Source organism: Salmo salar, chromosome 03 (genome assembly GCF_965601325.2).
Source record: "Salmo salar chromosome 03, fSalSal1, whole genome shotgun sequence".
NCBI lineage: Eukaryota > Metazoa > Chordata > Actinopteri > Salmoniformes > Salmonidae > Salmo > Salmo salar.
Genome location: NC_138293.1, coordinates 59,479,500 through 59,504,040, shown reverse-complemented (window position 1 = coordinate 59,504,040; position 24,541 = coordinate 59,479,500). Strand labels below are relative to the sequence as shown.

Sequence of the window (24,541 nt, the reverse complement as noted above, 5' to 3'; positions counted from 1 at the left end):
ATAATTTCCACCTGTTGTCTATTCCATTTGCACAACAGCATGTGAAATGTATTGTCAATCAGTGTTGCTTCCTAAGTGGACAGTTTGATTTCACAGAAGTGTGATTGACTTGGAGTTACATTGTGTTGTTTAAGTGTTCCCTTTATTTTTTTGAGCTGTGTACTTGGACTCACTATTATAAGTTGCTCTGGATAAGAGTGTCTGCTAAATTACTCAAATGTAGCCAACACATGTGACCACATACTCAGCAGCACTACATACATGAATGTGCCTAAGTTGAGACGAACATCCTCTGATACTCCTGTTAACAGCTGAGGGAGAGAATACCTTACATTCCTTCACATTGCTAGGGCAACTCTCATTGGCCCATTCTAGGCCCTGCGCTTGGTGGCAGTGACATGGGCTTATGTTTGAGGTGTCGGTCATACCAGTTTAGCAAGGCCCAGGCATCCTATTAACAGTGCATCTTGTGTGTAACTATCACAGATTTCTCCTGCCCACCACATAAGCTGGTTCACAACCCTGGAGCACTTGGGGAGGTGTGTGTGTGTGTGTGTGTGTGAGAGAGAGAGAGAAAGGTGGCAGTTTACTATGTGAAGAGTCACTGCCTATCTTGCATGTAGATACGGATGTGATTGACGATGTGATGAAATGCCAATAATAATAATAACACATTGGAGTGTCTTTTTGTTTATGAGGAAAAGTTAGGTGTTTTATTTCCCCCCAAAACACCACCAAACAAATGCTATCTTTTTACAAAAGAAAAAGAATACTACTCTGTGTGTGACTTCATTTTGTAAACATGTGGTTTATTAGGTCTACTCTGGTAAACAATTGTCATTTAAAATATATTACTAGTGAATATAACCTACAATTCATAAAATGAATAAGCCAATAGCCTAATAATTGGCTAATTGTACTGACTAATTCATGCGAAGTCAATCAAATCATGTGTGCACTAGTGTCACAACATTGATGTAAAAATGACCTGTTAAATTCATGTGATCTTTCTCTGATGCGTCAGGAATTTGGAGAGGTATGGGTTTATAACTAGTGCGTGTTTTGGCAACTGGGAAGTCAGGAAAAAAACGAATTCCGTCTGCAATTCCGAGTTGGACTTTTCCCAGTCGGAGTTCATTTTTCCGAGTCCCAGTTGTCTTGAATGCACTGAAGTAGGACATTTCCGAGTTCACAGTTGTTTTGAACGCGGCATATATGGATCGGGCACACCTTTCTCACCTGAGACACTCGGATTTCGACGACGGAGTGACGTAGTGCTACGATATGACAAATGGGAGGAAGAAAAATAAAAGTCAGACTCATTTCACGCTGGCCACGTCCCTGGGTTATCCACGGGTTTCAGGTTAGTTTTTCGTTCTTATTTGATTGACAATAGGGAATAAATGAACATAATGCAAGTGCATTTAATTAGTTGAAACGTATGTTTGATTTAGAGAATTATTAGTAATTGTTTGTTTTGCTTCCATTGAGTTTGATATAGCCGTAGGCTATGTTTGATCAATTACGGATATAATTTCGAGTGTTTTTGTTTCCTTTGCTTCAAATTGCTTAGGCCTATGTTTTAAGTAAAACAACTCATATTTTGTTGGAGATTGGACACCTTGAACTTCAACTGTGCCACCATAGGAGATGTAAGTGACTGCTGCAATTAGCTCTCACAGTCCCACATCAGAATTAGACGTTAATCCATGTTTCTTAAACATCTAATTTGGAAGTTGTAGCAAACGTCACATTTCGAAGGGTGTTTACGGTTAAGTTTAGGCATGAACTCCTAATGGTTAAGATTGGGGATGGCCTTAAAACAAACATCTCAAACAACTTTCTATTGCTGGGTTCGAACTTGCAACCTTTAGAATCGGAGACAGATGCCCACCCGCCATCTACAATGCTCACTGTTGCCCCTAGTGGCTGGTTTCAACATCACTTCGCGATGTCCTCAGACATGGAAGGACATCGATACTGACTAGGATCATGGGTGACCTGGCAGGCCTTTTAAGCGTTCTCAACATTTGAACCAAACTTTTCTGAAGTCACAACAGTACTGTCATTAGGCCTACCTTTTCTGAGCAGCAATTGGCCCCCTTGTCGTAACATTATTAGCCATCAATGGCTTTGACCAGTTTGTGTGTTAACACGAATGTGCTCAAATCCAGCTGCCCAAGTAGTTTTTAACCAACGCGTGGGATACAGGGAGGATCTAGTGATACGATACGTTTCTTGTTCTTGCTATACATTGTTGCTTATTCTCAGACTTTTGAGATGCAGTGAAAAATGAGGCTATCAAATGCCGTTTATTTTCAACTCTCTATCTCTGCTTTTCACTCGTGTGTTTTCTGCTTACCATCTTTGTAGAAATATATGCATCCAGTTACTCTCGGGCCTGAACTGATTTAGGACTTGAACTTCCATTGCCCATGTCCTAGTCTTGTTAACGTTCCAAGGTAAAATGGTAACATTTATATTGCACTCATATTTGCTTTTAGAAATATGAACAAGTTGGCTTTAAACACATTTCTGGCTCGTTAGTGTATATTTAGCTATTTTGATGAGGAAGGTTGTCAGTCACACTGTTAATGGCCTAGTTGGTGATAAAGGTGACAGTCCATACTTCCATCAGAACATATAAGGGTAATGCTGAATGTCTATGGTTTATATAATGGTTTACAGATGGCCAGCCAGGGTGAACATTTAGGCGTGTTGCAGCCCAGCCTTACTGAAGGTTGCACTGTGTGTCGACCGCTGATTCTGGTTCTGATAAACCCAAATTGTAGACAAGGGAGTGGATATGGTATGCATGTGGGCCCATCAAATGTGATTCGACCAATGCTACGGTACCAGTATGTCCCACAGCCATAGATGCAGTCCTGCAGAATGTCAGCCATGTTGGAATTCTCTTGGAACAAGCTTGGAACTCGCAGTGCCAACATAGCTTACGTTGGCAATCCCTCCAAAAAGCATCCTCCTTACCCCACGACACTTTCATTGTATGCCTCATGTTGGATTTCTAAACCTTGAACCTAGTCTAGAAGGTGGAACATCCCAGGTGTCACAGTAGCAGCAGCAGTGTCATTGAGGCTGTAAGGGGCCCTGTGTGTTGGTGCAGCATGCAGCTCAGGCACATTCCTGTTGGAGCACAGGAACCTGTCTGATCACCCTATGCCTCCGGCACCTGTCTTTCTCATGACTTTCCTTATCTCTTCTGGCAGTTTTCTCCTTGGCGTTCTCGTGATCTGCTTCAGAGATCATTCTGATATTAGACGTTCCTCTTCCAACCAAGACTCCGATTTTGTGATTGCTACTCTGGACTGCATCAGGAGTAGGCTACAGCACCGGGGTTGTTTGTAGATGTTTTACTCTTGGTTGTTAGGAGTTCCTTGGCAGTTGCTATGGTTGTTATACTGTACACAGCTGTTCAGAACATCTGATCCAGATCCAAATGAATCAAACATCCAGAACAAGCTCATGTTTTGTTGGTGTCGGGCATGTGTCAATAGTTACAAGTTCTCTAATTCAAACCATCAGATATGCAGCTATCAAGAGCCCTTTATCAGTGCTGACAGGAAGCTCTGATTTTTCCAAACGTCACCACATTTTCAGTCCGTGTGTTTTTTTAAAGGCCTGAGAAACATAGTTGACCTCTTCCTCAAAATAAGTCAATTTGTATCCTTGTTTTCTAGTTGAACGACATATTCCACATGGTTATTGTGTGTGTCAGTCCCTGTAACATTCTTCTTCATCCCGAGCATAAAGCTGACCGTGTATCATGACGACATAAGCCTCAAGTCATTTGGTCTGCGAGATTCAGGAATGCCATTGTTTGACGGGTGTATTTTAGTATATTTTAAAATGATTTCAAAGCCACCCAAGAGGGCGTGAGTGCACTTTCAGTTGACTACAGTATGTGCAACATTTTTCATGACATATTGTAAATAATCAGCAACAGCAACTCCTATTACTCCCTGTAGAATGAGAAAATAGTCACTTACCTAGAAAGTTGTTTGTGTGCGCCACCAGTTGATGGAGAAACTGTAATCAAAATGGTGGCCTCAGCTAAATCTAATCTGCGGGATATTGGAGTTTTTCTGTTTTTTTTTGTACTCCGATGATAACCCTCTCAGTCAATTTTGTCAGCAATAACTACCATGAAAGATGCTCGTCAACAACCTATTTTTCTTGACAAAATGATGACAATAACAAGACGAGAAGCCCTGGAAAAATACTATTACAAATTACTTTTCATTTTAGTTGACAAAGGTAACGAAATGAGAATTCCACGTGAAACTAATGGACATTCAATTTGACATGACGCTCCTTTTCATCTGTTTTGTCCAATCATAAGCATGCATGGTTTAGCAGAATATTTCGTGCAATCCTCTCATTACCTCTTCGTCTATAATGTCTTTCTGTTGCTTGGGCTGCATGAGCAAAGCTGGCTCTCCCCCACACAGCTCCTGGAAGGTCACTCCACTCTCCTTTGAACTGATGTACAGACAGGACACACATTGTAACTTACCTCAATTAGAAACAACAATGTCATTGATTCTTTACTTTCATATAGGCTATTTTTGCTCTGATCACATCAGAAGCTAAATTTTGCCATGTTATTGGCTATTATTAATCTGCTCTTCCAGTCTGCAAATGCAAGTTGTGGTTTCTTTTTTTTGCTGAATATTAGGAGTACAGTTATACTTCTGGCATTGTTGGAAAACTCACATTATCCCCTTTTGCAGGAAATCACTTATTTCAGGGAATGTCTTCAATTGTGTGGCATCTGTGAACTTCAGTTATTAGAAAGGATTTCCTTATAGACCACTGATCTGCTATTTGGATGTATGGCTTCAATGTTGGTAATTTTACTTTCATGTGAGTGTTGTCCTTAAACATGCTGTCATCAAATACATTACCCAAACAGCGCAAAGCTATCATTTGTTACAGTTGACAGTTTCATTATTGATGTCCAGCCTGAATCTAGGCATCTCATTTGGTTGTCAATCAAGATGGCGACAATATGAAGATGATGTACACATGGTTGCTGTGGCGATCCTGTATGTATGGTATTGGGGTGTGGAACCTACTTTCCGTCTTGGCTCCACCCACTCACCCTCGCATCTTTGATATGTAACATAGCCCTGCTTGGTAACCAGATAATAGTCCCTTTATAGCATCCGACACGAGTATCCAAGAGAACAATGATGCACCAATGTTGATATATTGTTTCCATATTTAATTAATACGTAAATGAGAAAATAAAGACCTTTTACAAATGTAGAGGAGAAAAGCCGCTCCCTGATATAATTTGGGATGCTTTTAAGGCGTACGTTAGGGGAATGATCATCTCGTACTCGGCAAAAGTTACATCTGTTAGTAATTAAAATTTAAAGTAATAAATCACTGTCTTAGAAAAAGCCCATAAATATTTACAAGGTAAAGAAAACGCAATATCAGAATTTAAGCAGGAATATGATCTTGGACTCTAACCCTGAAGCAACTATCAGCAGATAAAAAAATTAAAAATAATAAATAAAAGAATCACTAAAAATGGAAAGTAGCCCCCTATTTTACTCAAATGACAACATGTCACTCAATTCAGTGCTTCCGAGTTCCATGTATCAAACAGTTATTTCCGTTATATTAAAACCAGGAAAATCTGGAGTCCCCTGCAGATTACAGATTTTAATCAATTGCAACAATAAAATAATAACAAAAGTCCAATGCAACAGAATGGCAAAGTCTTACCAGACTTGATACATTTGTATTTATTATGGATCCCCATCGTTTTTTTAATATAACTAGGCAAGTCAGTTGAACAAATTCTTATTTACGATGACCCTATCCCGGAAGATGCTGGGCCAATTGTACACCGCCTTATGGGACTCCCAATCATGGCTGGTTGTGATACAGACTGGAATCGAACCAGGGTCTGTAGTGACGCCTCTGGCACTAAGATACAGTGCCTTAGACCGCTGCGCCATTTGGGAGCCCAGGCAGCAGCTACTCTTCCTGGGGTCCAGCAGAATTAAGGCAGTTAAACACAATTAAAAACTTTACATTTCACAACACATTGCAAGGGGTTTGTTCATGTTTTGGTTTTTACCCTAGCACTACACAGCTGATTTTAAAATGATCAACTTATCAAGCTTCGATCATTTCAATCAGCTGTGTAGTACTAGGGCAAAAACCAAAACATGCACCCCTTGGGGTCCCGAGGATGGAGTTTGTGAAATGCGAGGCACAGACAAATGTGCGTTTGTCTGTGCCTCTTCAGTCCCAGCTCTTTAATTAGGTGTATTTTGATCCGTTTTTTACTTGATGTGGAACAGAGTTCCATGTAGTCATGTGCCACCTCCCATAGTCTGTTATGGACTTGGGGACTGTGAAGAGACCTCTGGTGGCATGTCTTGTGGGGTATGCATGGGTGTCTGAACTGTGTGCTAGTAGTTTAAACAGACAACACGGGGCATTCAACATGTCAATACTTCTCACACATGTGACTTTGAGCCAGGAGAGATTGACACTATTTAATTTGAGCTCTTGTGTACATTTAAGGGCCAGTCGTGCTGCCCGGTTCTGGGCCAATTGTAATTTTGTTTTAGTGAATGATTCGTCCCAAATACAATGCTTTCAGTTTAAATATTTAGGACTAACTTATTTCTTCCCACCCATTCTGAAACTGACTAAAGCTCTTTAAGTGGTTGCAGTGATTTTACTTGCTGTGGTAGCTGATGTGTATAGTATTGAGTCATCAGCATACATACACACAGGCTTTACTCAAACCAGTCGCAGGTCATTAGTAAAGATTGATGAAAAAAACGGCCTAGACAGCTGCCCTGGGGAATGCCTAACTCTACCTGGATTATGTTGGAGAGGCTTCCATTGTGTTCTTAAATGATGATGTCAAAAATTGAACTAAAGTCTAACAAAACAGCTCTCACAATCTTTTTACAAATTTCTCTAAGCCAATCATCCATAATCTGTGTAAGTGCCGTACATCTTGAATGCCCTTCCCTATAAGCGTGATGAAAATCTGTGAATTTGTTTACTGTAAAACTTTTTCAGGACCCTGTCTTTCAAAGATAATTCGTAAAAATCCAAGTAACTTCGCAGATCTTCATTGTAAAGGGTTTAAACACTGTTTACCATGTTTGTTCAATGAACCATAAGCAATGAATGAACATGCACCTGTGGGACGGCCGTTAAGACACTAACAGTTTACAGGCAATTAAGGTCACAGTAATGAAAACTTAGGACACTAAAGAGGCATTTCTACTGACTCTGAAAAACACCAAAAGAAAGATGCACAGGGTCCCTGCTCATCTGCATGAATGTGCCTTAGGCATACTGCAAGAAGGCATGAGGACTGCAGATGTGGCCAGGGCAATAAATTGCAATGTCCTTACTGTGAGACACCTAAGACGGCACTACAAGGAGACAAGACGGACAGCTGCTCGTCCTCGCAGTGGCAGACCACGTGTAACAACACCTGCACAGGATCGGTACATCACACCTGCGGGACAGGTACAGGATGGCAACAACAGCTGCCTGAGTTACACCAGGAACGCATAATCCCACTATCAGTGCTCAGACTGTCCGCAATAGGCTGAGAGAGGCTGGACTGAGGGCTTGTAGGCCTGTTGTAAGGCAGGTCCTCACCAGACATCACCGGCAACAACGTCGCCTATGGGCACAAACCCACCGTCGCTGGACCAGACAGGACTGGCAAAAAGTGCTCTTCACTGATGAGATGCGGTTTTGTCTCACCAGGGGTGATGGTCGGATTCGCGTTTATCGTCGAAGGAATGAGTGTTGCACTGAGGCCTATACTCTGGAGCGGAATCGATTTGGAGGTGGAGGGTCCGTCATGGTCTGGGGTGGTGTCACAGCATCATCGGACTGAGCTTGTTGTCATTGCAGGTAATCGTAACGCTGTGCGTTACAGGGAAGACATTCTCCTCCCTCATGTGGTACCCTTCCTGCAGGCTCATCCTGACATGACCCTCCAGCATGAAAATGCCACCAGCCATACTGCTCGTTCTGTGCATGATTTCCTGCAAGACAGGGATGTCAGTGTTCTGCCATGGCCAGCGAGGAGCCCGGATCTCAATCCCATTGAGCACGTCTGGGACCTGTTGGATCGGAGAGTGAGGGCTTGGGCCATTTCCCCCCCAGAAATGTCTGGGAACTTGCAGGTGCCTTGGTGGAGAGTGAGGTAACATCTCACAGCAAGAACTGGGAAATCTGGTGCAGTCCATGAGGAGAAGATGCACTGCAGTACTTAATGCAGCTGGTGGCCACACCAGATACTGACTGTTACTTTTGATTTTGACCCCCACCTTTGTTCAGGGACACATTATTCAATTTCTGTTAGTCACATGTCTGTGGAACTTGTTCAATTTGTCTGAATCTTGTTGTGTAAATATTTGTATGAACATATGTTAAGTATGCTGAAAATAAACACATTTGACAGTGAGAGGATGTTTCTTTTTTTTGCTGAGTTTTATCTAGTCAAACAATTTTTTTTACAAAAGTTTACTAAGGGTTGTTAACATGCCGATTGGTCAGCTGTTTGATTGAATGACTTGTTTCACTCCAGGCCTGAGGGGCACACTTTCCTGTAGATTTAGATTGAAGAGATGGAAATAGGAGTGGCAATATCATCTGCCATCATCCTCAGTAATTTTCCATCCAAATAGTCAGACTCAGGTGGATTGTCATTGTTGATAAAAAAGAGAAAAGAATCGCCTCTTGCCCACTTTAAGGAATAAAAAATTACAATACTTGCCTTTTTAATAATTTGGTCAGTAATGCATGGATGTATAGTTTCAGAATTTCTTGGCATGGACTTTAAAGCTCCTTTGGCAGCGATTACAGCCTCGAGTCGTCTTGGTTATGACGCTACTAGCTTGGTACACCTGTATTTGGGGAGTTTCTCCCATTCCTCTCTGCAGATCTTTTCAAGCTCTGTCGGGTTGGATGGGGAGCATCGCTGCACAGCTATTTTCAGGTCTCTCCCGAGATGTTCGATTGGGTTCAAGTCTAGACTCTGGCTGGGCAATTAAAGGACAATCAGAGACTTGTCCTGAAGCCACTCCTGTGTTGTCTTGGCTGTGTGCTTAGGGTCGTTGTCCTGATGGAAGGTGAACCTTTGCCCCAGTCTGAGAACCTGCTCCAGAGTGCTCAGGACTTCATCAAGGATCTCTCTGTACTTTGTTCTGTTCATCTTTCCCTCGATCCTGACTAGTCTCCCTGTCCCTGCCGCTGAACACCATCCCCACAGCATGATTCTGCCACCACCATGCTTCACCGAAGGGATGGTGCCAGGTTTCCTCCAGACGTGATGCTTTGCATTCAGGCCAAAGAGTTCAATCCTGGTTTCATAAGACCAGATAATCTTGTTTCTCATGGTCTGAGAGTCTTGGTGACTTTTGTAAAACTCCAAGCGGTCTGTCATGTGCCGTTTACTGAGGAGTGGCTTCCGTCTGGCCACTGTACCTTCCCGAGATCTGTACCTCAACACAATCCTGTCTCGGACCTCATAGCTTGGTTTTTGCTCTGACATGCACTTTCAACTGTGGGATCTTTTATATGGACAGGTTTGTGACTTTCCAAATCATGTCCCATCAATTGAATTTACCACAGGTGGACTCCAATTAAGTTGCGGAAACAGGATGCACCTGAGCTCAATTTCGAGTCTCATAGCAATGGGGCTGAATAGTTATGTAAATAAGTTTTATTTTGTTTTTAATACATATGTAAAAATTTCTAAATCTGTTTTCGCTTTGTCATTATGGGGTATTGTGTGTAGAATGCTGATTTTAAATGGTTTTATTTAATCTATTTTAGAAATAAGGCTGTAACTTAACAATGTGGGAAATAATCAAGGGGTCTGAATAATTCCCGACAGCACTGTATGTGTTTACATCTCAACATTGGTGTGTCACTGTGTTGGATGCTATCAAGGGACTGAAGACATTCTTCCATAGAATAGGCTAACTCTGGAGTACGAGTCGATTGATCCAGTCATTGTGACTTTTATTTTTACTGTAGTTGTATATGTTTGATACTTTTGATAATCCCTCATGCTGTAGATTAGCTCTCATTTAAACTTTTTCAGGAAAATATTGTTTTGACTGAAATTTTAAAAATGAGCTGACAATTTAAAAAATTGCTAGTAGAATCTGATTCATTTTAGTTAATGCATTGTCATATTATTTTGGTATTCCTGGACCTTGTCTAGTACCGGTTTGTCCACCATGGTCTTCATAAGGCCAAGCCAACCATAAAGTTGAGGGGGTTCGGGTGTATGATGTGTAGGTTGTCGTCCTCATTTTCCTGAACTCATGATCCGAGGGCCCACTGCAGCAGGGGCAGCACACGTGAAGTGTGTTCCTGACACTTGAATTTCAAGAAAAGACGTCCTCCTTAAGTCTATTTATCTGATTTCTCAGTATGAAGCTTCCAAATGTGAAACCAGTTAAAATGTCACTTTTTTGTCTCCTCACATTACTGTTCCTTTTGTCTCAACAGAGTTGTGTTTCCTCTAAGAGAGAACCTTGTCGAAAAACAGAGCTTACTTTTAGCGACGTTGTTCATCCAATCGTAATGATGGACCCTCGGGTGTGCCCACCCTCACTCAACAACAGCCAATCATTGATGAGCAGTCTGGACAAGTCTCCTTCTGGAGGATTCAAGGCCGGCCACTCACGGAATGACAGCGCTGGGTCATCACGCAACTCCCGCCAGGTAGTTTCTGAGCCGTTCCTTTTTATTAAAATGATCTTAGACTGCGAGTGGGGTGTGCCTGGCTTTTAAATATGACGGGTCTTCTCTTTACACCATAATGCAACCAATGATGTATATATTCGTGATGGTTATATCTATGGATGGCTGAATGGATGAAACCCACTATGTGAGTAAGTTCTTTTATGGACAATGCAACATTTTTATTTTATTTAACCTTTATTTAATTAGGCAAGTCAGTTGAGAACAAATTCGTATTTTACAATGACGGCCTACCCCGGCCAAACCCTCCCCTAAACCCGGACGACGCTGGGCCAATTGTGCGCTGCCCTATGGGACTCACAATCACGGCCGGTTGTGATACAGCCCGGGATCGAACCAGGGCCTGTAGTGATGCCTCTAGCACTGAGATGCTGTGCCTTAGACCGCTGTGCCACTTGGGAGCCAAACTAATGAAAACTGTATCTCCTCCCCCCTAGAACTCCAGGCACTGGGAGGTGTTGGAAGACCACATGGACATGGGTTCAGGGATCGGGTCAGGGCTGGACATGAGCATCCCTGGTATCTGTGAGGGCTTCCTGATGAAGAGGAGGAAGTACCCTTTGAAGGGCTGGCACAAGGTAATGCAAAGGCTTTACTTGTCAAGCCAATTTGAATAACAGTTGAAGCACTGTTTGCAAACCAATTGAAGAACAGTTTTGCTATATAGTTCTGTTTCACCATCACTTCTGACTTCCTGGGGTGTATTCACTAGTAGCCAAATGGAAGTAAATGGCTGGAACTTGGCTGGAAGGGACTAATCCAGGGTTTCCCAAACTAATCTAAACCTCTCAAAAAAAGAAACATGTTCTCATTGCTACAGGTGTGCACTTATGAATACACCCCTGTCTAATGTGGTTCTGTCTCTCTCCTTTCAGAGGTACTTCCTGTTGGAAAAAGGGATCCTCAAGTACTCCAAGACACAGCAGGATGTATGTATTCAGAATACACTAGCAAAAATACAAATTCAATTCACGATTGCAATCATTCTGAAATCGGTTAGTGCCGTATTGTAAATGTTACAGGCTATGTAATGCTTGTTTTATACACGTTGGACAATACAGTGGGGGGGGGGGGTTCATCCATTCTAATGTTCCACTGGTCAGATCCAAAGAGGAAAACTCCACGGCTCCCTGGACGTTAGCCTCGCTGTCATGTCCATCAACAAGAAGTCCAATCGCATCGATCTGGATGGTGGAGACTATTTATACCACCTCAAGGTACACTGAGTATACAAAATACCAGGAACATGCTCTTTCCATGACACATAGACTGACCAGGTGAAAGCTATGATCTTTTATTGATGTTAAATCCACTTCAATCAGTGTAGATGAAGGGGAGGAGACGGGTTAAAGAACAATTTTAAGGCCTTGAGACAATTGAGACATGGATTGTGTGTGTGTGCCATTGAGGGTGAATGGGCAAGACAAAACATTTAAGTGCCTTTGAACGGGTGCCAAGCACTCCGGATTGTGTCAAGAACTGCAACGCTGCTGGGTTTTTCACGCTCAACGGTTTCCTTTTCACATCTGTTTCTTATCCAGAAGAAGTAGCATGTGTTGTCCCCCCCCATTAACGTAATTATTAATGTAAAATTCACTCTCCTGTTAGGCCAAGAACAATGACTTGTTCTACATATGGCTGACCAAGCTGTGTGCCCATCGTGTCTTCAAGAAGAACGAGGCCCTGGGTGTCCACCACGGAGTCCTCCATGCCCTCACCATGGGCAACAGCACGTTGTTGCCAGCCATGGCCAGTCTAGCCCAGAGAAACCAAGCCGCCATGCCAGGCATGGTGAGTGAACAGAGAAACGGTGTGTGTGACGCAATGTGATCTGCTACTTGCAGTGCTACAACCAAATACGTTCTGGTCACGCCAAAATAGGTGAAGGTATATTCTGAATAGAACAAGGGGACTTTATACAAATTGGCTTTGACTGACACTTGACTACACTTCCTTCTCTTTCCCTCCTCTGTCCCCAAATCATGTGGTTTCCAGTACCCTCACTACGCCAGCTCTGCCTCGGTCTACCAGGCTGAGATGGAGGTTCCGCCCACAGCAGCACCAGGGGTCAACGGCAAGGTGGCAGCATGGCTCCAGCAGACCCACCAATCAGATACCTGCTCCCAAGGTAAGGTACTTCCATGGTGAAGCTAGGGAATCAAGGCTATCAATTTACAATTCAGCGTTAAATGAATATCCAGTTATTTTCAGAGCTAGGCTTTCACTCCAAAGATTTATCAATCTTCTCTGACCCTTGACCCCCACAGAGCTAGCTCGTTCTCAATTGGACTTGACTGAGTTGGCCCAGCTCATCCAGAGGCTCAATTGGCTGGAGAGTGGCCAGCAACCAATCTCCAACAGTGACCTAGAGCGACGAATCAACATGCAGGTAAGGTCACCGGCCTAACCACTACTCTACAACCGCACGTGCTGTATATGAGCTGTTCTCTATGGGGGGGGGGGGGAGGAATGGCACACCTGTAATTCTAAGGTGAGTGTGACATTGGAGTATTAATTTAGTGGTTGGCTGTTCTTTAGTCTGAGCATCTATCTATTCTACCTGTCTTTCAGAATCTGACCCTCAATACCCCCAAGGCCAAGAAGGAGAGGAAGACGACAAACAAGATATTTGGTCACTCTCGCACCCTGTCCGGAGTCGAAGCCCGCAGCATGGTAAGTTCTCATGTCCTATACGGTGGGTATCATAAGTATGTTTTTCCACATTTTGTTGTTACAAAGTGGGATTGAAATAGATATAATTAAAAGTCATTTATGTACAGAAAATACTCTGTCAGTGAAAAATACAATTAGACAATTTCCAAATTAACAAAAATGTAATGACTAAAATATAGTTGCATGAATATTCACCCGCTTTGTTTAGGCAAGCCAAAATTAGTTCAGGAGTAAATGTAGCTTAACAAATCATATAAGTTACATCGACTCACTCTGTGTGAAATAATAGGGGTTGACATGAGTTTTTAATGACTAACCCTTCCTCTGTCCCCCATACATAAAACATCTAAGGTCCCTCAGTCAAGTATTGAATTTCAAGCACAGATTCAACTACAAAGACCAGGGAGCTTTTTCAAAAGCCTCATAAAGAAGGGCAGTGATTGGTAAATGGTTATTGATATTGAATAACTCTTTATGTGTGGTAAAGTTAATAATTGTGCTGCAGATGATGCGTTATACCACCTAGACACATCAAAGATACAATCGTCCTTCTGAACTGAGCTGCAGGACAGCAAGGAAACTACTCAGGGATGTTACCATGAGGCCATAGGTGATTTTTAAAATAACTATGGAGTTCTATGGCTGTGATGGGACAACTGAGGATGAATCAACGTTGTAGTGACTCTGCAATGATGGCCTAAATGACAGATTGGAAAGATGAATACAAATAAATATACAGAGTAGAAATATTCCAAAACACTAAAGTAATCCTGGGGTGGAAATAAACAAAACACGACAAAGGAATATACTTTTTCGCTTAAATGCAAAGCTGTATGTTTGGATCAAATCCAACACATCACTGAGTAACTGCCTGCTTATTTTCAAGCATGGTGGTGGCTGCATCATGGTATGGGTATGCTTGGCATTGGCAAAGACTGGGGAGTTTCAGGACAAAAAGAAACTGGATGGAGCTAAACGCAGGCAACAACTTGGAGGACAACCTGCTTTAGTCTACTTTATGCCAGACACTGGGAGAGGAATTCGCCTTTCAGCTTGACAATAACCTACAACACAAGGCCAAATCTACACTGGCGTTCCCTACCAAGAAGATAGTAAATGCTCCCGAGTGGCCAAGTTCGTTGACTTAAATCTGCTTGAAAATCTATGGCAAAACTTAAATTGCTGTCTAGCCATGATCCCCAACACCTTGACAGAGCTTGAAGAATTTTGAAAAGAATAATGGGCGAATATTGCGTAATACAGGTGTGCAACGCTCTTATGAGACTTACCCAAGAAGAGTCACCGCTGTAATTTCTGCCAAAAAGTGTTTCTAACATGACTCGGGGTTGAGTACTTATCTACATCAAGGTATATTAGTGTTTAATTTTTGTATTGTGTTGATTGTTGACAAAAAGAGAATTACATCCATTTTAATCCCACTTTGTAACAGGAAAATGTGAAATCCAAGGAGTTGAATACTTATGACACCCACTGTACAAGACATTTGTCATTGGATAGGAACATTTTCTGGACACTTCTGTGTCATGGCTGTCTCAGAATCCTCCTCTTCTACTTTCACCCACCGTTCCCGCATGTCCCCCCTCACTTTTTCATTTATGGTTTAGGGACCGGTACAAACACATTGACACATTGCATAAACAATAATCTGATGGTTGCACCATAGTATATTTATAGTTGACGAGATGGGTTTTTCTAAAGATGAGAAGTTAAAAACTCAGCAATAGAAATTGCAGAGATTCTACAAAAGAAATAAGGCTACTAACATACAATATATAAACGATGTTCCTGGCCGCGTCATGAAACATCGCACCCGCAGTTAGGCATCCAAAAGGGGCTTGTTTACATTTTAAGTGAATGACAACTTCCAACTTCAGAGGCATCTCATGCAAGTTAACAAACGTGTAATTAGATGGTCTTCTACAACATGGCAGATGTCATCGGAGGACTAATTACCTAGCGAGCTAGCAACAGGCAAGGTAAAAAAGAAAAGAAAAATGGAGCTAGATAAAGCCAGGAGAATAATGTACTTGTTGAGCATAATTCTAGCCATCAGTTTTGTTTTCATGGTCATCACTCACTGTTGCGTTTGTCCTGGTCCCGACGTATGTAAAGCTATTCTGATACAGCTACAGGCCTTTTTGACGCTAGCATGCGCGTGCGTCACTCTAAAGTAACACAAAAAATGGCTCTCTACACACACCATCCACCCCCGCCCACACACTTTCCTCCCTCCTTCCCCCTCTCCTCCTTCAGTTTACCTCCAGCCACCTGAGCACATCGTCCAACCACCTGAGTGTGGGAGCAGCCTCGGTGTCGTCCATCCCGGACTATGTGTACTCCCAGCTCTCCAACCCCCTCATAACCTCCCCTGAAGCCAAGAAGATCCAGCAGGACATCTGTGCTTTGTCCCATAGGGGTAAGAGAGGGGTGTTCATAAAGTTCCTCATAGGAAAGTCATGTGTAGAGCTGGTATAGTGAGGCTGGTTCTGCAACATTAAAAAGGACCTATGTAGACCACTGCAATCTGGTAGTAATTGACTTTAGTTACTTAGGGACTTACGTTGGTATGGCTGAAAACGGGAAATCAAATGAAAATGACATTTGTCTGCCGTAATCTTCTCAGTTCATGCATCTCTCAAGTCCATCCACGAGGTGCTCGCCCTGGAACGTGAGCGGGTCCGACAGGCTTGGACCGGCCCAGACCTACGCTCCTCCACCTCCAATCAACTGGCCACCCTGTGTAGCACACTGTCTGAGGTAAAAGGCCTGCCCTGGACACACACTCACATATACAGTGCACACGCTGAAACGGACATCCTGCTATACACTAAGAACATAAACCATTGTTAATGGCTCCAAAGGAGAGACCTACATTTCTTAGTTTTTTTTTGGAAGTAACAAGAAGAACAGGAAGAGACCTAGTGACCAATAGAAAGGCACATTTTATTCACATTTAGTCAATAACACTGTGGTCTCTGTTTAAAACACACACAGCAGATGTTTTGTTGGGCCACACCTATTCTCTTGCTTTCTTTTGCTCTCTCCTTCCAAAATATAGTCCCGTATCAGTGTGCTGTTGTTCAAGTGTGTGTGTGAAACCAGCCAGAACTGGTTTGGGCTGTTTGGGGCTGGGACATCTCGGTACTGCCTATCAGGGGCAGAACCATTCCTCCCTGTTCTCCTGTCTTGAGCCTGCCCCGGATGAAACGAAAGCCTTTTCAAATGTAAAGACACTTGTTCAAACAGATTAGATTTATCTTGGTGAAAAAAAACTAAACCTCCCCCAAACTTATCTATTTGATCCGAGTTACTAGATGTTTTTGAACTTCACTAATTACTATGAAAATGGAACTAGGATAGTTTGTTTTGGTTGAACGCTGCGTCAATTGTTTCGTCCTGGATGGATCTGACAAAGCTGAAAGAGTTCTGAGGGAAAACTTACACCACATGTTCATACTGTACATTTTGTCCAACTTACCTGCATGTGGGCCAAGTTTGATAATGTGACATTGGGAAATGAGCTTAATATTGTGCTTGCTTTTCATACAATTCTCTACAGTATACTAATAAGTCACTGTTTGTGTGTATCCAGCTGGAGGTGCAGTCTTGCCAAACCAAAGTTCATTCCCTGTCCCTTTCCTCTGGATCCACTGGGGGTTCCAAGGAGTCCTACAGCACTGTGCGTCAGGACCAGGTGTGTATCCAGCCGCCAACCCCCACTCAGCAAAAGGCAGGCTGCCACTTGTTTCTGAACGCGTGTCTGGCTGTGTACTGTATGTCTGCCTGTCTCTGCGTCTGTGTTTGTGCCTGTATGCATGGGATTCTCTATCAAATGAGCAGGGTTTTCTTCCTTAACTTTCTTTTGTATGACATTATTGACATCACTTTTTATCCATCCGAAAGTGTTGATTTTGTATGCTTCCTGTTATCTATAATCTTATTCTTCCTCCTTCGGACACTCTTATCCCCCCCCCCTTCCTCCAGAATGCTGAGAAGACGCCCTCTAAGGGTTGCTCTGTGCAGCGCACCCCCTCGCTGGCTGACTCCATGGCCGAGTACTATGACGCCAGAGATGTCGTCTGTGAGAACTCCTCTGAAAACGGAGAAGAGGAGTCTGATGAGTCCGGGCTGAGTGACATCACCACCACCAGTAACTCTGAGCCAGACGAGGTCCATGGTGAGCGGCCACTCTTTGGATATTACTGTTTAACTGTGGTCCTAGAAGTAGAATGACTAGAACGGCCACTCTAAGGATGTGTTCTATAATATTGTGTTTGAGCAGTCCCATTATAACTTCAATGCAGTTTGGTCTATGTGGTCCATTTTGAGTTTTTGTCTTGAAAAATAAGTAACAATATGCATTTGATTTGTGTTAAATTCAGCAGTATCTAGTAAAGCTGGGACGATAAACCGAAAATGATCAATACCGACCGAACCGACCATTTATCGAGGACGTTTTACTGATATCGATTTTAACGATAAGTAGCCTTTACTAGAGGAATGTGTAGTTTCAAATGAGATGTCTGTCAAATGTGGGCTGTTAACAGGACAATTGATGACCACAACCTTCAAATTAGTCGTTTTAAGGGTAATATAAAAAAGTAACTGGTGAACGTTAACATTAACTTGTCTTTCAATTTATCGTGATCATTTAGTAACTTTATTGTGATATGGCTTTTTGTCCATATCGCCCAGCTCTATCTAGGTAGTTATACTCATAAACTCGGCTGACACCAACATTGGGTGTATATATGTAATCTGTGTTTTTATTACGTTTTCTGAACATAGCTTCCACTTTGCCTGCAGAGGCAATATCACCGGACCAACCGCAATCAAAAGGTATTTTGGGACTGGTCAAACTGAAGTATCGGTGGAGTGGTGGTGAATTGCGGCCATATTGGAAGTCTCATACGAATAATTTAATTAATTGATGCACATAATTTATTTGAAGACGGTACATTTTCAATGTTGTACATGCAAGCATACTGATTGGACCCTGAAAACGTCCTAGTAGTCTACTAATTTTATTACCATGATTTTATCATCACTCTCATTCCTCTTTGTCCTCCTGAGGTGTCTCTTTGGTTTTGTGGGACTGGTGACAATTTAATCTGTATAGATATTTCACTCTTGAAACGTCATACCCTCCACCTCAATCCAACATCCAATTCTAATTTGGAAGATGGAGAAATCGAGACTCTAATGTCATTACTTAATTTTTCCTCCTGTTTCACCATCCTCCTTTCCTTGACAGCTTTGGGCCTTCAGACATCTTAAAGGGATGGTTCAGTGTTTTGGCAAAGCCATGATTTTGACAATTTTAGAATTCATAAAGAAACCACACCAGGCAACAAATGAATGTACCAAAAATTACTGAGGATTATATGCACAAGTCTAAAGATTTGTTTCCATTGTGGTCCTCTAATGGTAGCCTTGTCTGCAAGTTACAACAAGAGACATTGGCACTCTGGCATACATTCAATCATACAAAATGTCTATTATTTACCGTTTATCTACTTAAGATCTCGTGGATACCATTTATGTCTCTGCGTCCAGTATGAAGTTAACTGCCAAAGTAAAGGAAATGCCAACATGGGTCTTAATAGGGCGCTGGGGCCACCACGAGCCGGCAGAACTGCTTCAATGAGCATTGGCATAGATTCTACAAGTATCTGTAACTCTCTTGGAGGGTTGCGACACCATTCTTCCAACGAGAAATTCCATAATTTGTTGTTTTGTTGATTGTGGTAGAAAATGCTGTTAAGTGCCGCTCCAGAATCAACCATAAGTGTTCAATTCAACCTGATCTTGGAACATTTCATATTATTCTGTCATGTAAATCCAAGACACTCCATTTAGTATGGTATGTATTCATTTGTGGAATCCATCGGCCATTTCTTATGTTGCAAATTACAATTTGTATTATATGTTACGAATTGCAAAACGGATGTTACGAATTCTAGCTAGGCGGCTAACGTTAGCTAGGCTATTCAATTGGGTTGAGATCTGGTGACTGAGACGGACAGTTTTTAATGCTCATCAAACCATTCAGTGACCACTCGTGCCTTGTGGATGGGGGCATTGCCATTCTGGAAGAGGCCACTCCCCTCAGGATATAAATGCTTCACCGTAGGTTGAAGGTGATCACTAAGAATGGCTGTGTATTTACTGGCTGTTACCTTGCCCTCTAAGGGGTTGAGTGGCTCCAAACCATGCCAGGAAAATGCACCCCTACAGTTACCTGTAGTTCTGCCAGCCAATGCTAACTAGTGTTAGCGTAATGACGAAGTCAACATGAACAGCTAGCATGCTAGCTATTCCCATAGACTTCCAGGCATTGTGCTAACGCTATTTGGCAACTTCCTTCAAACTGAACGCAGAGACATAAAAGGTATCCACAAGTTCCTGACCCTGGAGAAAATCCTGAACCCTCCCTTTAAGGGCTGAATCATGTCTATTTTTTGTGCTGGGCGCAATCGTAAAAAAACATGAGATTCAATAGGAAATGTATAGAATTCCATCGAACCTTTGTCGTATGCCCTCTCCCCCTGGCAGCCTCTGCCACCCTGAACTACCGCACCAGCGTGTCCAGAGCCCCGGACATGGTCAGCACCGTGCCCACCAACACAGGCCGCCGCACCGTCCTGCCCGCCAACTGTGTCGACAACAGCCACATTGGCATCATGACCATCCTGTACAACAACATTGGCAAGGACCTGTCACGCGTGTCCATGCCCTGTGGCCTCAACGAACCTCTGAACCTGCTGCAGAGGGTGAGCGAAGAGCTGGAGTACTCTGAGCTTCTGGACATCGCCAACAGCACAGAGGACCCCTTCGAAAGGATGGTAAGGCGGCCCGACGCATGCCTGACCTTAAAACGAAACAGCTCAAGTATAGGTTTGTGCTGCAATACCAGCGTTGGTGCTGATTCAAGTGAATTGATACGCCTGTAGATTTGCTTAGTTGAAATCAGAAAGATTCTATGTTTTCTCAAATCAAATGGTATTGGTCACGTGCCAAATACAACTGGTGTAAGACTTTACCATGAAATGTTTACTTACGAGCCCATTCCCAACAATGCAGAGTTAAAACCTTTTTAAAATGGTAACACAATAACAAGGTTGTATACAAGGAGTACCAGTATTGAGTCAATGTGGAGGGGTGCCAGGTAGTTGAGGTAATACAGTATGTACATGTAGGTAGGGGTAAAAGTGACTAGGCAATCAGGATCAGTAATTAACATAATAGCAGCAGCAGCGAATGTGAAAGTCTGTGTGGCGTGTGTGTTGTTGGAGTGTCAGTGTAGGGTGTGTGGGTAGAGTCTGCATTAGAGCCATTGCAAGAGAAACGGTGAAAACTACAAACAATGAATAGGGTCAATTTGAATTGCAGATTTAGCATGTAAAACACTATGGTCTTTTGTAGATTTTGGGGTAGCAGTTTGCTTCAGGTGCCATTTGATGTTGTTGATGGGTGCGATCTCACTCATCTGTTTTCCCATACCTTATTTTTCATGAAGCTATACATTGGAGTTTTCTCCATCTCTGGCTATGCCTGGGCTACCTGGCGGAACCGCTACAAGCCCTTCAACCCCGTCCTGGGAGAGACTTACGAGAGCCACCGCAAGGAGCGCGGCTTCCGCTACATCGCTGAGCAGGTAGGACTTGACCCAGAATCGTTTTAGATTCCATCTGCAAGGCAAGTAACCCTTAAAACTGATCCAGGGTGTCTTCCACTGAAGATTCAGTGATTTTAAGGTTTTTCCTTTCTGTTCCCAGGTCAGCCACCACCCGCCCTGCTCCGCCGTGCACGCAGAGTCTGAGAACTTCACCTTCTGGCAAGACCAGCAATGGAAGAACAAGTTCTGGGGAAAGTCTTTGGAGATCATCTCCTCTGGTCCAGTGAATGTCAAGTTGCCGAAGTGAGTGTTTATGCAAATTCCATCATGAATATTTGACCAAATAAAGAAGGAACGTAACCCTACTTTCACATCGTCGTTTTGAATGTCTTGAGCCGTTGTTCAAAGTAGAAGCTCGGGGACAGTGTTTTGATTGAGCCGATTTAAGATTTGAAAAGGCATTCGCTTGCCAAATGAGCTGTAGCAAGTGTATAATTTACTGTGTTATTCAATTAAATGTTCATAGTATTGAAACCCGGCTTAGGTGTCCAATGAATTTGAAGAGTGCGTGTCTTCATCCAGTTGCATTAAACCCATGTCTTTCTCTCTCCCTCGCCCTCTAGATATGGGGATCACTACGAGTGGAACAAGGTGGTGACCTGCGTCCACAACGTCCTGAGTCAGCAGAGGTGGCTGGAACACTACGGCGAGGTGACCATCAGAAACACCAAGAGTGACCTCTGCACCTGCAAGATCTCCTTCGTCAAGGTGAGACCCCTGCCCGGTGCCCACAGAACATGAAGCTAAATTGAAGGATAACCCCATAATGGGACCCATAATGAATAAAATGAAAGGTACATGACCTGAATGGGGTCTAGACATTTGTGAAATCTCCAAAGCTTGACATATGGAAGTACCTAACGCATTGCCATTGACACGGCCCCCTCTCTCTCCCTGCGTCTTTCCCTCAGTCCCGCTACTGGACCTCAGAGACCAGTAAGAACGAGGTGCAGGGCCAGGTTCTGAACCAAGCGGGAGAGGTGGTCCACCGGTTCGGTGGGCTGTGGCATGAGGGCATCTTCTGCGACACCCTGCCTAACCCAAAGTGCATCTGGAAGCCCAGTGAGTATTGCTATTATCTGAATGATCTATTATTTGCTATGTACGATAATCCTAATCTCTAATCTGATTTTGATATTATGGTTTATCCTATAAAATGGTGTAATGCACACCATTGTGCCTGTTCTATTTTCCCTAATCCATACTATTTCAGTGAATTCTATTTTATGGATGTTTTCCTCAATCCGTGAGTCCGTAATCCACTCTATAGTACCAGCTCTATGTATCGCCTCACACAGTACCCCGTTTCTCCCGTTTCTCCCATCGCCAGACCCTCAGCCTGATGACCACTTCCAGTACTACGGCTTCGGTCGCTACGCCAGGGAGCTCAATGAGCTGACCCCTGAACTCAAGAAGGTCCTACCTCCCTCAGACACCCGCTACAGGCCAGACCAGAGGTGAGACCACCGTCCAGCCTGCTCAGTAATGCGTACATAGAGGATGTTCAGCCCTGTGCACGTCATTTAGATTTGTCAAATGCATTGGAAGTAGGGCTAGGAATACTTCTTGAACGTGATCTAAGCAGGAAAAACTCTGGGTCCTGTACAGTAGGTGGTGTCGTTCAGTGACATTAACTTCCTCAAATGTCAGGGAGCTGTGTTGTGCATTGATGTGGCTGCGTGCGATGGTACTGTACACACAATTGACCCTGTTAACGCCTTTTTGATTCTGTCATGCAGAGTGCAGCTGAATCTCGTATCTCTCCACTGTTCTTTCCCCATAGGATCCTGGAGGAGGGAGATGTAGCTGGGGCTGACAGTAAGAAGGAGGAAGTAGAGCAGAAACAGCGGGACCGACGAAAGGAGCTGGCCAAGAAGGGAGAGGAGCACGTGCCTCGTTTCTTCAGGTGAGTCTCACCAACTGTCCCTTACGCAATCAAAGAGCATTTATTGTAGAAATAGCAAGGCAGTGGTCATCATCCCTGCTATTCAGGGTCTTTATGATTAGCTGAATCGGGTGTGTTAGGGAAGGGTTAGAATAAAAGCCTACACCTGTAGCTTTTCCGGGACTTGTGTTGGTGACCACTGACAAGATATTGTGTGTTCATGCACAGTATCTGTTGATGCCCCTTTTTAAAAGGTTACCTCACACTAGAAAGTAAATATACTCTTCTCTCCTTCAGGAAAGAGCTGGATGCGGCCGGGAATGAGATCTGGCTGAGCAACGGAACCTACTGGAAGATCCGCAATCAGCCAGGCTTTGCCAACACCAAGAACTTGGATCTGTGGTGTTGAGTAGACCTGGCAGAGCCTCCTGTCATTTTGGCTTCATCAATAGACTATTACAGCCCAATGAGACCACTGAACGCAGATACTAAAGTTCCACTGACGGATGAGGAGAGGTGAAGGGAGTCTTGACTGCACGGATTAATCATTCCAGGGTGACTGTCTGCCATGGAGAGATGAAATGTCAACATGGAGTAGATGAGGACTACTATGGATCTTTTCCTTCAAGTCTGATGTTCCCACATTGATGCCGATCTTCCACACCCCAGTGGCCGCTCTGGTGTCCGCAAATATATAAACTGCCTTGAAAATAACCAGATTGAAATTGGTTCATGCATTTAACTGCCAAGTTTACCCATTGGTGGTCGGAGATCCAACATAGCGTTTGGAATGTTACCTTGCGTGTTATAGAGATGCATGATGCTTTTTGTCAATGTAGTATGTCTATATATTTAAACACTTTTACTTATTGACTTTTTAGGTCTATATGCAGATTTATTTAAATCAATTTGTGATATCAAACGCTCACTCTGAAGAGGAACTAACCAGGCAGGGGATTGTTTTTGACTGCTGTGAATTAATGGGGTTTTATGGGTAAGAAGGGCTACCTCTTGCACTCTCGATGGGTCTTACTGTGTTATTGTATATTTAGTTGTCATGTCGAGTTGTACAGTACTTTACATCTTTTGGACTTGTTTTAAATGACACGTTGGTTTGAGTCACTGAATGCCTCACATCTGTCTCCTTCCTCACCCGTTTTAAAGAACAGTGATCTATATAACACTCACTGCTTTCCTTAGGTTTTTCCCCCTTGTATTTCTTTATCTAGAGTGAGTTTATAGATGTTTAATGCTTTTTAGGGTTATCTTTTCAACCTTGATTTAGGTTGACGCTATGAAGTATTTTTATGGATGTTTCAACAGTGGGTTTTACGGAAAAGAGAACCATTGTTACATTTCAGTGTAAAAACAATTGGAGGGCTATAGCGGGAATCGTCCAAAATGAATTGTTTTCTAGTCTATTTTCAAATAAATACTGAACTTAAACGATTTGTTTTTCTTTGACACTGCAATGTATTACAGCT

General features: G+C 43.0%; 1 protein-coding gene across 3 annotated transcripts; it reads left to right on the top strand.

Annotated features, from left to right (window-relative positions):
- Positions 1-1,209: 1,209 nt before the first annotated feature.
- LOC106600847 (oxysterol-binding protein-related protein 7) lies at positions 1,210-24,503 on the top strand. Of its 3 annotated transcripts, none has more exons than XM_014192560.3 (22): positions 1,210-1,363; positions 10,546-10,761; positions 11,238-11,378; positions 11,676-11,729; positions 11,904-12,017; positions 12,409-12,591; positions 12,796-12,928; positions 13,068-13,189; positions 13,372-13,473; positions 15,748-15,910; positions 16,118-16,251; positions 17,087-17,188; positions 17,479-17,671; positions 18,283-18,333; positions 20,050-20,339; positions 21,014-21,151; positions 21,273-21,415; positions 21,736-21,880; positions 22,084-22,234; positions 22,503-22,629; positions 22,956-23,078; positions 23,355-24,503. In XM_014192560.3, exons 1-22 carry the CDS (start codon positions 1,292-1,294, stop codon positions 23,464-23,466), a joined length of 3,009 nt encoding a protein of 1,002 aa, XP_014048035.1. In that variant the 5' UTR covers positions 1,210-1,291; the 3' UTR covers positions 23,467-24,503. The 3 variants fall into 3 exon arrangements, with proteins under 3 accessions (XP_014048035.1, XP_014048038.1, XP_082829755.1); XM_082973629.1 differs by lacking the exon at positions 1,210-1,363 and adding an exon at positions 1,525-1,652; XM_014192563.3 differs by lacking the exon at positions 18,283-18,333.
- Positions 24,504-24,541: the final 38 nt, after the last annotated feature.